This window comes from Pongo pygmaeus, chromosome 6 (genome assembly GCF_028885625.2).
Source record: "Pongo pygmaeus isolate AG05252 chromosome 6, NHGRI_mPonPyg2-v2.0_pri, whole genome shotgun sequence".
In the NCBI taxonomy this organism is placed as follows: Eukaryota; Metazoa; Chordata; class Mammalia; order Primates; family Hominidae; genus Pongo; species Pongo pygmaeus.
In genome coordinates this window covers 65,916,959-65,935,403 of record NC_072379.2, presented here as the reverse complement: position 1 = coordinate 65,935,403, position 18,445 = coordinate 65,916,959, and the positions used below count along the sequence as shown (strand labels likewise).

General features: G+C 38.9%; 1 protein-coding gene across 1 annotated transcript in view; it reads left to right on the top strand.

The window, feature by feature from the left end:
* ABCB5 (ATP binding cassette subfamily B member 5) overlaps positions 1 to 2,104 on the top strand; it is a 145,779-nt gene extending 143,675 nt beyond the window's left edge. The window contains exon 28 of the mRNA XM_054495454.1: positions 529 to 2,104. Within this exon, the coding sequence (XP_054351429.1) occupies positions 529 to 726 (198 nt within the window). The 3' untranslated portion in view covers positions 727 to 2,104. The remainder of the gene's footprint in view (positions 1 to 528) is intronic.
* Positions 2,105 to 18,445: the final 16,341 nt, after the last annotated feature.

Sequence of the window (18,445 nt, the reverse complement as noted above, 5' to 3'; positions counted from 1 at the left end):
TCACAAATGCTTTTCCCCTGAAAGTCTTACATAATGTGTCTGTAGTTAATATTTCTTTCTTTTTTTTTTAAATGGAGTTTCACTCTTGTCACCTAGGCTGGAGTGCAATGGTGCGATCTCAGCTCATGGTAACCTCCACCTCTCAGGTTCAAGTGATTCTCCTACCTCAGCCTCCCAAATAGCTGGGATTACAGGTGCCCGCCACCACGCCCGGCTAATTTTGTATTTTTAGTAGAGATGGGATTTCTCCATGTTGATCAGGCTGGTCTCGAACTCCTGACCTCAGGTGATCTGCCTGCCTTGGCCTCCCAAAGTGCTGGGATTACAGGCATGAGCCACCATGCCCAGCTTTAGTTAATCTTTCTAGATTTCTATTGAGTAGGGTGATTATTTTACAAGTAGGGCAATTCCTTTGGGGACAAGCAAATAAAGCAAAGAATGTTATTAGATTACCTTAATTGATTTGACTTAGGTAAGTTTACTAATATCTAACTCAAACTGGTGATCACAGGTCTTTCTCTCTTCCAGGTGGTTCAGCGTGCCCTTGATAAAGCCAGGACGGGAAGGACATGCCTAGTGGTCACTCACAGGCTCTCTGCAATTCAGAATGCAGATTTGATAGTGGTTCTGCACAATGGAAAGATAAAGGAACAAGGAACTCATCAAGAGCTCCTGAGAAATCGAGACATATATTTTAAGTTAGTAAATGCACAGTCAGTGCAGTGATGCTGTTGAGGTAGCACGTATTTTGATGTTCGCGTAATGCAAAGGAGTATTTAGTCATTACTTGGCAAGCTTTGATCTCTTTTATTGCATGTATCAATACCTAGAATCATGCTACTCAAGTACATACATGTTCTATTCACACACCATCTGACCTTCAGATTTTTAAAAGGAAGCAAAAATTTGCTTATTTCATGTAAATGAAATAATGCTTATATCCTTCACTTTATAATTCTAGCACATTTGCTTGTAAAGCAGTTTTCTACAAAGTGAATTTATTTCCCATCAACTTCTGCTATAAAGTTGGAAATATGTTTCCAGGGGGAATATTATCCAGTTAACCATGTTGAAGGTTTTAGCAAAGGGAGTGTAAGATAGAGTGCGGCCCGTAGCATTGCAGGGAGAGTGTCTTTAACTTGGAATTTTGTTCTGCAGCATATATTACAGTACTTTTGCTAGTCTCTTTTCTCCAGACCGTAGGGATTTCTCTCAATAAGTATTCACTATTTCTCTAAATTTTATTCTATTTTTTTTGTTGTGCAGGGAATAGAAAGGATTACAATGTAAAATTTCTGGGAGGATTAGGTAGCTATCTCCTACTTCACCAGTAAGTGAAGTGCCTCACATGAGCCATCCCAAAGATTCATTATTCCAAACTTTGGGTTTGGCAGTATAAGTCACAGGCCTGCCTGTTTATGAACACTTACTTACTTAAAATAAGAGCTACTTTTGGGCCAGGTGTGGTGGCTCACGCCTTTAATCCCAGAACTTTGGGAGGCCAAGGAGGGTGGATCACTTGAGGTCAGGAGTTCGAGACCAGCCTGGCCAACATGGTGAAACCCCGTCTTTACTAAAAATACAAAAATTAGCCAATCTTGGTGGCGGGCACCTGTAATCCCAGATACTTGGGAGGCTGAGGCAGGAGAATCATTTGAACCTAGGAGGCAGAGGTTGCAGTGAGCCGAGATCGCACCACTGCACTCCAGCCTGGGCAACAGAGCAAGACTCCATCTCAAAAAATAATAAATAAGAGCTACTTTTATTGTGGGTGAAAATTTTTAAATGTCTTTCTCTATAATAAAATAATTTCCTTACATTTTATATATACTTTATCATATATAATGTGTAAATGATTTTAAAGTTCTGTGTAAATAACAATATTGGTAAAATGAGTTACATTTTCAACTTACTTAAATATGTAATGTCACCTGGTGATTTTATCTTTATTCTTCAGTGTATTTTCTTCCATTTACATATTCAGCTAGCCTCTCTAAAGTGTACTCTACCAATAATTGAAATCTTATTAAACAAAATTAAAACCAATTTATATATTATGCTGCTTTCCTTAAAATGCAAAATAAAAATAAGAGTGGGGACTTGAGAATCAGATGCATTGTTTAGATGCATTGGCACTGACTGCCATGTGGTTATTTTGCTATGCATGGATATAGAGCTCTTGGTAGCTTCTCTTCCCAGGGTAGGGTAGACAACAGGAAAAGATAAATATAGTATGGACATGCTCAGAACCTCAGAGCAGGAGCACCACAGGCTCCAATTCTGTAATCCCTCCTAGAGGGGCAAATACAGTACCTGAAATGCCTGCTTACCCTTTGAACCTATCGACATCTGCCCCATACCTATAGATATCAGTAAAACACATTCCTTTCTAATGTATAACCCTGCTAGTTTTTATTTCCATTTTATTTCTAATGAGTTTAAAGAATGCTTCACAGGCAGAATTCTCATCAATAAAGCCACTGCCTGCACTGGACCAAGCAACCATGCTGAGAATTGGGGTCCCAAAGAGTTTTTAAGGATTTGTAAGGTTATCAGCTGATGAAGGCAGAAAGTAGGTAGAGATCAACTACTTTTTAGGGGTTGCCACAATTTAAAAGTTTTTCTTTTTTTTTTTTTTTTTTAGACGGAGTTTCACTCCTGTTGCCCAGGCTGGAGTGCAATGGCGCAATCTTGGCTCACCACAACATCCGCCTCCCGGGTTCAAGAGATTCTCCTGCCTCAGCCTCCTGAGTAGCTGGGATTATGGGCATGCACCACCACGCCCAGCTAATTTTGTATTTTTAGTAGAGACGGGGTTTGTCCATGTTGGTCAGGCTAGTCTTGAACTCCCGACCCTAGGTGATCCGCCTGCCTCGGCCTCCCAAAATGTTAGTATTATAGACATGAGCCACCGTGCCTGGCCAACAATTTAAAGGTTTAAAATTGCTGTACTGTACTTAAAGTTGTGTTTAAAATATATCATTTTCATTAAAACAATAGTTATCAGTTTTATAGGCATGACTTTTTATGACTTTTTAATTCTTGCACTTTTCTTTTCTTTCTTTCTTTCTTTTTTTTTTTTTTTTTTTTTTGAGACAGACTCTAGCTCTGTTGCCCAGGCTAGAATGCAGAGGTGCAATCTCAGTTCACTGCATCCTTGACCTCCTGGGCTCAAGAGATCCTCCTACCTCAGCCTCTCAAGTAGCTGGGGCTACAGGCCTGCACCACCACACCCGGCTAATGTTTGTTTTTGATTTTTTAAACACAGGGTTTCACCATGTTGCCCAGGCTGGTCTGGAACTCCTGGGCTCAAGTGATCCACCCCAGTAGGCCCCAAACGTACTGGGATTACAGGTGTGAGCCACCCCGCCCTGTGTCCTACACTTTCCTTTTTTCTTTTTCTTTTTTTTTTTTTGGGAGATGGAGTCTCACTCTGTCGCCCAGGCTGGAGTGCAGTGGTGTGATCTCAGCTCACTGCAACCTCAGCCTCCCAGGTTCAAGTGATTATGCTGCCTCAGCCTCACAAGTAGCTGGAACTACAGGTGTGCACCACCACATCTGGCCAATTTTTGTACTTTTAGTAGAGATGGGGTTTCACTATGTTGGTCAGGCTGGTTTCGAACTCCTGACCTCATGATCCACCCACGTCAGCCTCCCAAAGTGCTGGAATTACAGGCGTGAGCCACTGCGCCTGGCCCCTACACTTTTCTTAAAGCAAGGTATTCTGTAGCCAAAAAAAGCTGAATTAGGCCAGGTGTGGTGGCTCACTCCTGTTATCCCATCACTTTGGGAAGCTGAGGCAGGCGGATCACTTGACGCCACGAGTTTGATATCAGACTGGCCACCATGGTGAAATCCTGTCTCTACTAAACATACAAAAATTAGTGGGGTGTGGTGATACATGCCTGTAGTCCCAGCTACTCAGGAGGCTGAGGCAGGAGAATCATTTGAACCTGGGAATCGGAGTTTGCAGTGAGCAAAGATGGTGCAATGCACTCCAGCCTGGGTGACAGAGGGAGATTCTGTCACCCCTACTTCCCACTCCCGTTCCCAGCCCAAAAAAGAAGCTAAATTAGGAATTGATATTTTTATCTAAACAAATAAATAAACAAAATGGTAATTCAGCAGATGTATTTATTTATTTTTATAATTTTAACTTTCATTTTAGATTCGCAGGTACATGTGGAGTTCCTTTTACATGGGTATATTGCATGATGCTGAGGTTTGGGATACAATTGATCCCAAAACCCAGGTAGTGAGCACAGTACTCAATAGATAGTTTTTCAACCCTCGGCCCCCTCACTCCCCACTCTATTAGTCCCTGGTGTCTATTGTTGCCATCTTTATGTCCATACTTCAGCAGATTTAAATGTAAGTTTTACATGTCAAATCACTCATTAAATATTTTATAAATTAATTATTAAATAATACCATGCTTAGGTGTATAGCTTACAACTTGGTATTTACTAAAGGGCTTTAAGCAATGAATGCCAGATTATTCAGGGCACCAAATCAGTGAATTTAAGACATGTTGTCTTCTTATAGTGCCTTGGATATAGTAGATACTCAATAAATACTAGGTGATTCAGTTTGAAAAGTCAAAAATCATAGCAGGTATGCGTTACTGATACTAAGATGAGCACACACTTACTGGAAAGATGACCTGGTGGGCTTCAGTTGTTTTGCCTCAACACTCATGTATTAGAATCTCCCCATCATGGGTATTATCAGTCATTGGTGACATACTCGATAGTTTACTTCTAGGCTAGGCTCGTTTAAGTCCATAAAAACTTTTTCTTTCCATTCGGATAGCAATTTTAATTTTAGTTAAATAAATTTTCAATTTTATTGTAATTAATTTTAGCCTTTTATCATAGTTTATGAGTTGGTTTAATTTATTTAATTTTGAAATAATTTGGTATTTGAGCCTACATTGCCTGATTTATTTTAGAACATTGTGAGTCTAATTTCCCACAAGGCTTTTGTCTAGATTAAGGCATATTCCCTAGTTTCAAGGACTTCTGGTCTAAGGCAAACACTGATTTCTGCCAGTCATGACGCATAGCCTACCCCTTACTTGGATTGACCTCAATCCAAACTGTCTGAGCGTCCTTGCCCTTTGCTTCTCCTCTACCTCTGGGCTTGGATATAGTTATAAAACAAGAGACTAGAAGAAAGAATGAAACACCAGTTTAAAACAACATAACAAGGCTGGATGTGGTGGCTCACGCCTGTAATCCCAACACTTTGGGAGGCCAAGGTGGGCGGATCACCCGAGGTCAGGAGTTCAAGACCAGCCTGACCAACATGGTGAAACCCCGTCTCTACTAAAAATACAAAAATCACCCGGGCATGATGGTGCATGCCTGTAATCCCAGCTACTTGGGAGGCTGAGGCAGGAGAATCACTTGAACCCGGGAGGCGGAGGTTGCAGTGAGCCGAGATTGCGCCACTGCACTCCAGCCTGGGCATCACAGGAAGACTCTACCTCAAAAAAGAAAAAACACCTGGCCTAGAAAATCCTAAATACAATGAAGGCAGCTGTCCAGAGAGATCAAGATCCATCAGAGTCATCTGTAAATATTAGTGTGTTACAGCAGTGGTCCCCAATCCCCAGACCATGGACCAGTACTAATCCATGGCCTGTTAGGAACCAGGCTGCATAGCAGGAGGTGAGCAGTGGGTAGGCAAGTGAAGCACAGTAGGAGGTGAGCAGTGGGTAAGCAAGTGAAGCATCATCTGTATTTACAGCTGCAGCCGTTCTCCATGGCTAGCATTACTGCCTAAGCTCTGCCTCCTGTGAGATCAGTGGTGGCATTAGATTCTCAGAAGAGCGCGAACCCAATTGTGAACTGCACATGCGAGAGATCTGGGTTGCATGCTTTTTATGAGAATCTAATGCCTGATGATCTGTCACTGTCTCCCATCATCCCCAGATGGGACCATCTAGTTGCAGGAAAACAAGCTCAGGTCTCCCACTGGTCCTACATTATGGTGATTTGTATAATTATTTTATTACATGCTACAATGTAATCATAATAGAAATAAAGTACTCAATACATGTAAAAATGCACTTGAATCATCCCAAAACCATTGCCCCGCTTCTCCGGTCCATGGAAAAACCGTCTTCCAGGAAACTGGTCCCTGGTGCCAAAAAGGTTAGGGACTGCTGTTACAGTAGCTCTCAGCCATCATATCTTATCTGTTAAACTGCCCTTCCTTTGTAAGAGGGAGGGCTACTCAGTGAGTCTTAAAATAATTGAAACACCAATGAGGATACCAGTGGAATAAAAACAATTTAACAAGGATAAGGTATGACACAGATGTCAGTGAAACGAAACAAAACAACATCACACCTGTTTTAAAACTAACCCAGCCAACCTATTTTATATATTACCACTCCTTAAAAACAAGTCATGGTATGTTCTCATGTTAAATCAACTTAGGTCATAGCTAATAAACTGATTTGCAGCCCACTCAATGTGTCAGTTTCATAGCATGCAGAGTATATCATAGCGTTACATATGACCTACTCTATGAAAATATTTCCTAGGTTATTGTCAACTTATGTATTCATTGCTTTGGTTCTGAGCTCTTATTCCAAGAGGGTTTGTGAAGTGGAATTATAAATTGATTGGAAATAGTCCAGAGAGGAAACTGGGAAGATTGGAAATGGAGGAATGAGGGTAGAGGGTTTGGGGTATACAGTAGCTTTCAAGCCTTTATTTATTTCTCTGCCATTTGTAATAATTACCACAAATTTTAAAGCTCATTTAAAAACCATAATTATAAAAAATGCATGGATCAACCAAATATCTATAAATAGCACCTCAAGTCTATAAATAGTACCTCAACTTGCCCCGTTTTAGCAAAGCCACACTGATGAAGCCCATATTACCTTCCTAATGCTGCTGTAACAAATTATCACAAACATAATGGTGAAAGAATACAAATTTATTATCTTACAGCTCTGGAAGTCAAAAGTTTAAAATCAGTCTCTTTGGGCTAAAATCAAAGGTGTCATTCCTTCTACAGTCTCTAGAGAAATCTGTTCCTTGTTCTTTTTCCCAGTTCCAGAAGCTTCTAGATGGCCTGCATTCCTTGGACCTCTGCTTCCTTCATCAAACCTCCATCTCTCTCTGCCTCTGCCATCCTTGTACTCTTATAAGGACCCTTATGATCACACTGGGCCCTCATGGATAATCCAATATAATTTTCCCATCTCAAGATTCTTAAACTTAAAAAAAAAAAAAAGATTCTTAATCACATCTGCAAAGTCCCTTTTGCCATGTAACGTCACATGTTCACAGGTTCCAGGAAAGAGGATGCAGACATTTGCAGAAGGCTATTACTTAGCCTTCCACAAAGCCTATCTATTTGAATTTTTATTCCATGGAGAAGGCAAGCCAAATTTTTCACAGCTTTGCGTTGAGTAAAAGCTCAATCCAACGTCATCATTATACACAGAAAGCAAAAACTCACATATCTAGCCTTCAAGTCATGTGCTTTTTCCATTGCAACATGCTACTCCTACACTGATGCTGGGCCAGGACTTGGAAGGTGTTTGTCTTTCTCTCTTGTGCTACCGAATTCCTCTATTGCTGCGATTTCCTTTTGTCCTAGACTAGATTTATTTACTAAAAGCTTATAGTAAATTCTACTTTTTTTTTTTTTTTTTTTTTTTGAGACGGGCTTTTGGTCTGTCACCCAGGCTAGAGTGCAGTGGCATGATCTTGGCTCCCTGCAACCTCCACCTCTCGGGTTCAAGCAATTCTCCTGCCTCAGCCTCCTGAGAAGCTGGGATTACAGGTGCCCGCCACCACACCCAGCTAATTTTTGTATTTTTAGTAGAGATGGGGTTTTGCCATGTTGGCCAGGCTGGTCTTGAACCCCTGACCTCAGGTGATCACCCACCTCAGCCTCCCAAAGTGCTGGGATTATAGGCGTGAGCCCCTATGCCTGGCACTAGCATCATTATTCTACTGTCTTAGCATCATTATTCTTTCTACTAAATAATTCTACTGTCTTAGCATCAGTCTACTGACAGCAAATTCTACTGTCTTAGCATCATTATTCTTTCTACTAAATAATTTTATTTGCCAGCAAGTTAAAATGGCATCATTAATACTGTAAGTATATAAGCTTTCACAAACTATTGAGCCAGTACACTTTTGAATTTTCCTAAAACTATTTCAGACTACTGCTTCTAATGATGGCCGATTTTTTTTAATGAAATGTTTCATATGGCATGTCACTTTCAGTACATTATCTCATTTAGTCCTCACATTGCCTCTATAATGGCAGATATTATTGATACTATCTATTTTTAAAGAAAACTAAAGCTTAAGGAAATTAAGTAACTTGTTGAGAGTTAGAATCTGATTCAGAACCTTTTCTTTCTAACACCAGAGCCTAGAGTCTTGATTGTAGCACCAAGGTCTTCTGTCCACAATTTATTCAGGCAAGATAGCTGATGCAGTCATGGCTCACAGAGTGCACTGGGTCAATGTGAGGATCAAACCAAAATTTTGGTAGCAGCTGCATGGTCTAATTAAATTAACCAGGCACACCCAGAAAATACTCTGTATCCACACCCCTAAAACAAGATTGAACTCAGCCCAAGGTAGGAGATCTGTTTTTCCTTTAGTGTTTACTTATACATATAAGTCTTGGGGATTCAGATACTTTTTGTATGGAGAAAATTGCAGAAATATGAGAATTTCAAGCCAAGAAAAATGGAGAAAGCAGCACACTTCTTAGAAAAAAGCATAGTACTTTGACTATAACGTCTGTGGAAATATTCTGAAAAGCATCGCCAGTGAAATTGAGCTTGCTGGGCACGTTTTCTTAGTGACTTATACTTAATTATCAAGGTTCAGTTTAATCCTACTAAATGTTTTTCTTTTTAAACTGTGTGAGTATCTGCTTAAAGAAGATGTTAGTTTACTGAGATTTCAGAAAAGCCAAAGTTAGACAAACAATTGGGTGTTTAAAACTGTAAATGCATGCATTGACTGCTCCACTGTTAGACTTAGGGAAAGTCTAATAAGCCAGTCTGTGTATTTTATATTTAAATGATGGAATGCCATTATTTTTGAGCCAGGTAAAATTTCCTACTGAATGGGGGTATTTCATCTAATCAACTTTACTACATCACAGTAAAACAATGCATGGCTGAAATATTTTCTACCCAGTTGAAAGTCAAGAAGAGATTTTAGGAAAATGGTTGAAACTGTTAAATTACCAGAACATTCTGGACAAATGAAGCAAAAAGAAGGATGGAAGACAGGAAGACAGGCAGGCAGGAAGGAAGGGAGACAGACTGAATATTTGAATACACTCAAACAATTTTTAAAAATGTAATACACACTAGTAATCAGCTTAGGACTGGAAGTATAAAATACTCCACCTTCAAATCCTCGGAAAACCTTAAAAAAAAGTGATACACATTTAAATTTATTTATTTATTTTTTGAGATGGAGTTTCACTCTTGTTGCCCAGGCTGGAGTGCAATGGTGTGATCTCGGCTCACTGCAACCTCCGCCTCCCAGGTTCAAGCGATTCTCCTGTCTCAGCCTCCTAAGTAGCTGGAATTACAGGTGCATGCCACCATGCCCGGCTAATTTTTGCATTTTTAGTAGAGACAGGGTTTCATCATATTGGTCAGGCTGGTCTCGAACTCCTGACCTCAGGAGATCTCCCTGCCTCGGCCTCCCAAAGTGCTGGGATTACAGGCATGAGCCACCACACCTGGCCTACACATGTAAATTTAAATTCCTAGTCCTACACCCCCAGTTCAGGCAGAATTACACCTAGTCCACATTAGTTTCATAAATTCCTTTAATCTCCAATTTCCTAGAGCTACGTCCCCCTGAGAAGAGATGGGTTAGTGAGTAACAAATTAGCCAAAAAAAAAGGGGAGGGCAGGGAGCCTGGCTCTCATAAGAGGCCAAAGGAAAAGAGGAGAAGTGGAAGGTGGTTCATCAAGAATCAGAGCATGGTCAACATGGTTCCCAAAGATGCCGAAGAAGAAACCTCCAAAGTAACAAAGAGAAGATAAATGTGTTCAATTAATAACTCTGGGAAATCCATGTGGATATTGAGAAATGCAGAGAGAATTGTCAAATGGAATGTTTCTATCACTTAGAAGTAGTAACAATAAGATAATGTGAAATGCCAGGCGAGGTGGCTCATGCCTGTAATTCCAGCACTTTGGGAGGCCGAGGTGGGCTGATCACTTGAGGTCAGGAGTTCAAGACCAGTCTGGCCAACATACTGAAACTCCATCTCTACTAAAAATACAAAAATTAGCTGGTCATGGTGGTGGACACCTGTAGTCCTAGGTACTCAGGAGGCTGAGGCAAGGGAATCACTTGAACCTGGGAGGCAGAGGTTGCAGTGAGCTGAGATCACACCACTGCACTGGGTCACAGAGCGAGACTCCATCTCAAAATAATAAGAAGAAGAAGAAGAAGAAGAAATAAGCTAGAACTATTAAAATAAATTCATATTTATTGAACACATATATCAGGCTTAATAAGTGGTTGAGCCTTATAGGCATTAACTTACTGACAAGAAGATACACTCTATTGTTATTCAAATTTTACCAAATGGGGAAACTGAGGCACTGGGTAGTTAAGGAACCTTACCAAGGTCAAATAGCAAGGAAGTGACAGAATGAGGAGTCAATGCAGAAAAATCTGACTCCATAGGCCACACTGAGCTGACTCCATAGGCCACACTGAGCTAATTCATTGTCTCTCTAAGATGGAATTGGAAACAGTTGTACATATAGAAGTAACTTGAGTTGTACATATAGAAGTAACTTGCTGTTTGCCTCCTCCTTACATTGCAAAAATGCAAAGGTACACAGTTCTTCTTTGGTTATTTTAATGTGAAACTAGATTTTTTTCTGCCCACCCACACTCTGAAAAAAAAATCTTGTACATAACCCAATTACAGCTTGGAAGCCTTAGAAATACAGCTGCTCCAGCAATAACACATTTTCCCTGTGACTCTTCATTTTTCTCTACCTTCCAAAAAACATACTCCCAAGTGTATGGGGAGATTAGACCCTGGCTTCTACACAGATTGTCTCTCACTGTTGAATCATCCCTGCTATCTTTATTTTCAGGGTGTTTATCGAAATTCTTTTGTTCCATTTGCAACCCACTTGCTGATGTATCATTCCTCTCTTTAGTTAAGATTTTAAAAAATCCTGATAGCTGTATCATGCTAAAACCAAGACAGACTTACAAATATTGAAATTGAAAAAAAAAAGTAGTAACACATGCATTGGGTGAAGTGTTGGCTAAGGTGGAGTCATCAAAAGTGGTTTGGAGCTGTGCACAGCAGTGAGCACCTATACTCCCAGCTACTCAGGAGGCTGAGGCAAGAGGATTGCTTGAGCACAGGAGTTCGAGGCCATCCTGGGCAACATAGTGAGACTCCATTTCGAAAAGAAAAAAAAAGTGGTTGCAGTTTGCTTACATATAGTGAGGCTCCTAATCATATGAATGACTTTCTAAATATTGTAAAATAAATACAGCTTAGGACTGGAAGTATAAAATACTCCACTTTCAAATCCTCAGAAAACCTAAAAAAAAAAAAGTGATATACATTAAATTTATTTATTATTTTATTTATTTATTTTTTTTAATTTATTTATTTTTTGAGACGGAGTTTCACTCTTGTCATTTACAAGTAATGACATTGTTTTAAAATTGGAATGTCTTGTGATGGGCTATAAAATTTTATATATTTTCATATATTACCAGAAGTTCTTATGACATTAGCCTAGACAAAATAAAACCATTTGGAGAGACCACTAATAAATTATATCAGAAACCCAGCATAGACAAACCAGCAAGAGAAGTGCAAATATCATGAAATTTTGATCATGCACTTCTGAAATAGAAAGAAAATACACCATGGTTTTTCTCTTATATCTATTGTATTTCGGGTTGCTCCTTCAATGAAAATTGGAATCTTTGCAGAAAATCCAATCTATCAGACAAGAGTTAACCTTTTTCCATATTATTTTTTCGATGTAGATTATAGAGCCAAAGATAAAAAACAGTTAGATGTATTCAAGCAAATTCTTCTAAAATGTCTAACATCTTAGTAGAGCATATAAACTAAGGACCCAACAGCTCACCTCTAGCTCTAAGTCTGAGGTCCACTGAGTGGCATCAAAGAGGTACAGTGATGAGCAAACTTTTAAGAGAATGTCCGTAGCTGGTGTCAGAATCTCAAAAGAGTTTGTTAATCCAAAAAAGGATGAGAAGCACTGTTCTAGACAAAACAAAACCCTGTCTACAAAATCAGTCACTTTATATATAGAATTCATGAGTAGGAGTTTTAAACTGGAGTATGGATGGAACAATTAATGAAGTTCAATAAATGCTAACTTATTTTCTCTCTTGTAACATACAATAGTTTTAAAAAGACATAGGAGGTGGGGCACAGTGGCTCACATCTATAATCCCAGCATTTTGGGAGGCCCAGGCAGGAGGATCACTTGAGCCTGGGAGTTGAGACCAGCCTGGGCAACATAGTGAGACCTCATCTCTACAAAAAATAAACAAAATTAGCCAGGCGTGGTGGCACATGCTTGTAGTCCCAGCTACTTGAGAAACTGAAGTGGGAGGACCGCTTGAGCCTGGCAGGTCGAGGCTGCAGTGAGCCACAATCAAGCCACTGCACTTCAGCCTGGGTGAAAGAGGAAGGCCCTGTCTTGAAAAAAGAATAAAAAAAGACATAGGCTGTTGCCTCCATTTTTTACTTTCTTTTCGATGTGTTCTGAATTTCTTATGTACAGTTAAAAGAAAGAGCTGTTACTTTTTAAAAAGTCTATCTAGCACCATCAGTGAACTCTTTCAGAATGCTATACAAAATGCAACATTTAAATTTGCTTAATAATCAAGTAACTCTATTTGAAGGAAAAACTAAACTAACCTCTTCCCCCTTGTAATAGTTTTAGACAAAAATAGATAAGATTTAATTCTGGGTAAATACATGTACACATACAGACCAAAGTTTAAGTTATTGTGACACACTTTGAGCATTTTAAAACTATAAAACTATAATGCCTACATATTGTTAAATTTTTAAATAGTTAAGTTTAGAGTCAGGGTAGGATGATGGGGTGATTATTTTTTCAAATGACGACTTTTTCTTAAATAAATAACACAAGAAGGCCAGGCTCGGTGGCTCACGCCTGTAATCCCAGCACTTTGGGAGGCCGAGGTGGGCAGATCACGAGGTCAGGCGATCGAGACCGTCCTGGCTAACATGGTGAAACCCCATCTCTACTAAAAATACAAAAAATTAGCCGGGCGTGGTGACGTGCGCCTGTAGTCCCAGCTACTCGGGAGGCTGAGGCAGGAGAATGGCGTGAACCCGGGAGGCGGAGCTTGCAGTGAGCCGAGATCAGGCCACTGCACTCCAGCCTGGGTGACAGAGCAAGACTCCATCTCAAAAAAAAAAAAAGAAAAAGAAATAACACAAGAAATATTTTACTTTTGTTTTACAATTAGAAGTTCTCAAATTATGACTGTGATTCATGATCATGTGCAAGGCTTATTTTTAACCCAAATAAATTACTGAACAATAAGTAAGCATTCAGTATTTGTTGATTTGTTTTTTATTTTTAAACAAAAGCAAAAATATTATTTAAAACATCACTATAAGATAAGCTTGTGTCTACTACAAGCTGAGGCTGTATTAGAGAAATCGTGTTGTCCAAGCTCATCATCCTTTTTCCCTTCTCTCCCCTCAACAACTCAAAGATTGAAGACTTTTGGTGTTGATACGTAAACATTTCTTTCAAGTGCTAATGAATATGTCATTTTGGTATTACAGAACTTCATACTTGCAGAAGAATAACTCAATTATATAGCATTATATAAGAAACTTGACTTAGAAATAATGATTAACTAGATCTGATTTAACTGTTGTATGTTATTTCTCCAATGGCCATAAAATACCAGAAGTTTCATTTTTATTTTGTGAGACAAAGTCTCACTCTGTTGCCTAGCCTGGAGTGCAGTGACGCAATCTCAGCTCACTGCTACCTCTACCTCCTGGGTTCAAGTGATTCTCCTGCTTCAGCCCCCCACCCCTTTCCAGTAGCTGGGATTACAGGCACACGCCACTACACCTGGCTAATTTTTGTAGTAGAGACAGGGTTTCATCATGTTGGCCAGGCTGGTCTTGAACTCGTGACCTCAAGTAATCCTCCTGACTGGGCCTCCCAAAGTGCAGGGATTATAGGCATGAGCCACTGTGCCCGGCCCAGAATTTTTAAGTAGATCGTTTTGTCTAGCTATCATAGTTTATTCAAATCAAAGTCATTATCTATGGTGGCCATAAATGAATGAATTTGATTTAAAGGTCAATTTTGTAGCTTCATGCAGCCAGAGACCAAAATATCTACCTAAATCAGTTAACAAAGTAAAATATAAAAATCCTTTTTTTGTTTGTTTGTTTGTTTTTGAGACGGAGTCTTCCTCTGTCACCCAGGCTGGAGTGCAGTGGCGCGATCTCAGCTCACTGCAAGCTCCGCCTCCCGGGTTTACACCATTCTCCTGCCTCAGCCTCCCGAGTAGCTGGGACTCCAGGCACCTGCCACCAAGCCCGGCTAATTTTTTGTATTTTTAGTAGAGACAGGGTTTCACCGTGGTCTCAATCTCCTGACCTCGTGATCTGCCCGCCTCGGCCTCCCAAAGTGCTGGGATTACAGGCGTGAGTCACCGCCCCGGCTTTAAAATATAAAAATCTTAAGTTTTTTTGACATTCTGTAGACTCATTGATTGATTGAATTTTTCTTTCTTTGCTTTTTAATCAGTTAAAAGCTTTTTTCTCTCTCTGTCTTTTTTTGTTTGTTTCTACAACTGGTCACAAAGTTACAGCTTTTATAAAGGGTGCCACAGAAAAAGACACTTAGTAGAATTTAAGATTCAGATATGTTCAATTGAATCTATATTTTAGTATCATATGACAACACAAAATAATGTCCACTCTTTACTGAAACAATAGGTTGTTCCCACAAAATTCCTTTGTGAAATAATAACATAAAGTTGCATTTTGCCTACTTACTGTAGTCAATCTAGGACTAATAAAGGGAAAATGACTTTCCAGTCCCAGTTTAAAGGAACTATGTGGTGCAAAGGCTTGAAGTGAGTTTCTGCTTCCAGAATCAGCACTCTTTTCCCACAGAACATACTGCTTGGCCAGATCTTCTGCCTCATTTTGTGGTCAAGGGGACTCTCTTTCTCAAAGCAGGATAGCCGCAGAGAAACAATTCATGAAAGAGGACATTAAAATGGCAAATAAACATATGAAAAAAAAGTTTAGGGATCTAAAATTTATTAGACAATAATGAGATTCATTTATTTTTTAAAAAAGGAAAAAAAATTAAGAATTCAGGGCTGATTCTCTATACCACTGTTAGTTGGAATATAAACTGCTACATACTTATTGGGGAGTAACCTAGATCTAGATCTAATCTCTATCTAGAGCCTTTAAAATGTTCTTATTCCTCAGGAATTCCTTCCTTTGGAAACAATCAGATATTAGAACAAGAAGTCATGCACAAGGATGTTCAATGCAGCATTGTGTATAATATTGATCATGTGGAAAAAAACTAAATATTCAGTATTACAGGAGTAGGTAAAATTTTAATATATGCATATTTAATACATGCATCCCATACAGTATTTTTAGCTATTTAAGATAAAGCTTGCAGAGAATTTTTTTTTTTTTAGACAGTTTCACTCTGTCGCCCAGACTGAAGTGCAGTGGCACAATCTCAGCTCACTGCAACCTCTGCCTCCTAGGTTCAAGAGATTCTCCTGCCTCAGCTTCCCAATTAGCTGGGATTACCGGTGCCTGCCACCATGCCCAGCTAAATTTTTTTTTTTTTTTTTTTTTTGAGACAGTGTCTCACTCTGTCACCCAGGCTGGAGTGCAGTGGCGCGATCTCGGCTCCCTGCAAGCTGTGCCTCCCAGGTTCACGCCATTCTCCTGCCTTAGCCTCCTGAGTAGCTGAGACTACAGGCACCCGCCACCATGCCCAGCTAATTTTTTTTTTTGTACTTTTAGTAGAGACAGGGTTTCACTGTGTTAGCCAGGAAGGTCTTGATCCCCTGACCTTGTGATCCACCCACCTCGGCCTCCTGAAGTGCTGGGATTACAGGCGTGAGCCACCGTGCCCGGAATGCCCAGCTAATTTTTGTATTTTTAGTAGAGACAGGGTTTCACCATGTTGCCCAGGCTGGTCTCGAACTCCTGACCTCAAGTGATCCACCCGCCTTGCCCTCCCAAAGTGCTAGGATTACAGGTGTGAGCCACTACACCTGGCCAATAATTTTTAATAGTAAGGAAAATTTATTTTAATATTATGGTGGGGAGGGGAAAGCAGGTTACAATCTTGCACATATATGTAAGAAAAAAATCACATAGAAAAAAGACTGTAGGTAACAACACAATTGTTGTGTCTGAGAAGTAGGATTAAGGTAATTTGTTTTCCCTGCTTCTTCACAATTTCTTATATTTTTCAGTGAGCATCCAATTGTCTCCAAAAACACTTACTGAAATGGAAAATCTATGGCTTAGGATGGAGGTGATATGATTAGACAAATTTGTACTTATATATGAATGCTTCCCTTATAATTCACAGAAGTAATTATATTTTTAAAGAAATATTTATTAACCCAAATGAGTATCTAATTGGTTTTATAAAACAAAGTAAAATGGAAAGATAAGTAGGGCAATTTGTGGGAGCCTGTACACTATTTAACTTCCCAGGGAGTGCTACTATCAAGCCAGCCTCCAAAATAAGATTTCCTAAGCTTTCCACTTTCCAGTTTCTCTTGAACCCTCATGGTAATAGCTATATCACCTGGTAAAAGCAAAATCTAAAGAGTAGCTGTCCTTTGAGGCTGGATCCTTGATACATCTTCTGTTTATGGGTAAAAAAGTTCCCCGTATTGTTCTTAAGGATTTATCTGATTGGTATACATGGGCTGTTAATACTGTTTTCACTTATTCTGTATAAGGTATATGAAGGCAAGATAGAGGAACCTTAGGTGCCAGGGTCACTCTCCCTCTCATCCTTACTAGCCTGTATTCTGTATAAGCTATATAGACTTTTACTCATTACTTCTGGGCATAATCACAATAATTATCAAGAGATAGAAAACTATTAGAAAAAATTAAATTAATAGCATAAATGAACCAGAAAACAAACTGTTACATAAACATAATAGCTTGTTTCTTGAGGAAAATGGCATGAAAAAATGAGTGTTATTACCTTTATTTCCTAAAGCAATACTTCAACAGGAAAAAAAAGAAACTCTCCTGCAACAGAGAACTTCTTAGCTTCTGATTATTTGGCTATAATTTATGGAATACTTAGTAAATAAATTTGATACATAAGTACTAGTGCTACAACTTATATATGACTTCTAGAAATACAGGATTCCACATTTTGTACAAGTTAACTGAGAGCGATTCAACCAGGGGATGGCTGTAAAGTACCTGAGGAACAGAATTTGTAAGAGCAAAACTTAATTATAGAGTCTCAACTGCAAAAATATAATAAACAGAAATGAGATTTTTTTTTTAGATATCTCCTTTTTTACAGCATTAATATTAGAAAGAAGGTGGAGAGGTTGACCAGCAATCATCAGCATAACATTTTTTTCTTGGAAGCTAGGTAAATGTAGGTTTTTCATAAGGTAGAGTAGTACTAGTGTTCTAAATGTATAAGGATAGTCCAGAATGAAGCCAAATGAGTTGAAAAAAAAAAGAAAAGCAAAAGAATAATAGGAAAATAAAATTTATATTTTCACCCTCCAGGTAACAAGCAAATCTTAATGTCCTGTATTATAACAAGTAAACCCTCTTTATGTCCTGTATGCCCGTTTTAAAATAGTACAGAATGCTACTATAAGCTTTCGTGAACAGTCACAGGCTACTTTGCTTTTACATAATCCTTTTTATTTTTTAGGTTTGTCCTTACAGATACGTAAAATTTATTTTTTAAAAAGAAGCAAAAATGAAAAATCAGCATATTTAATTAAATTTGGATTTCAAAAAACCAATCATTTTTAGAATAATATGACTCAAATATTGCATGAAGCATATTTATATTAAAAAATGATTTATTGTTTATTTGAAATTCAAATTTTACTGAATATCCTGTATTTTATCCGGCAATGCTAGGTATAGTGAAAACGTATTTTAAATAAAGAATATTTTCTTTTTTGATGAAATGCCTTACAATCTTACTTAAATAAGATGAAAATATATGCAAATATATTACTCCATGGAGTATAGAAGATACATTTATCTAAACTTGACAACAAAACTATTGAGTTTTAAAAGAGTCTTCCTCTGTCGCCTAGGCTGGAGTGCAGTGGTTTGATCTTGGCTCACTGCA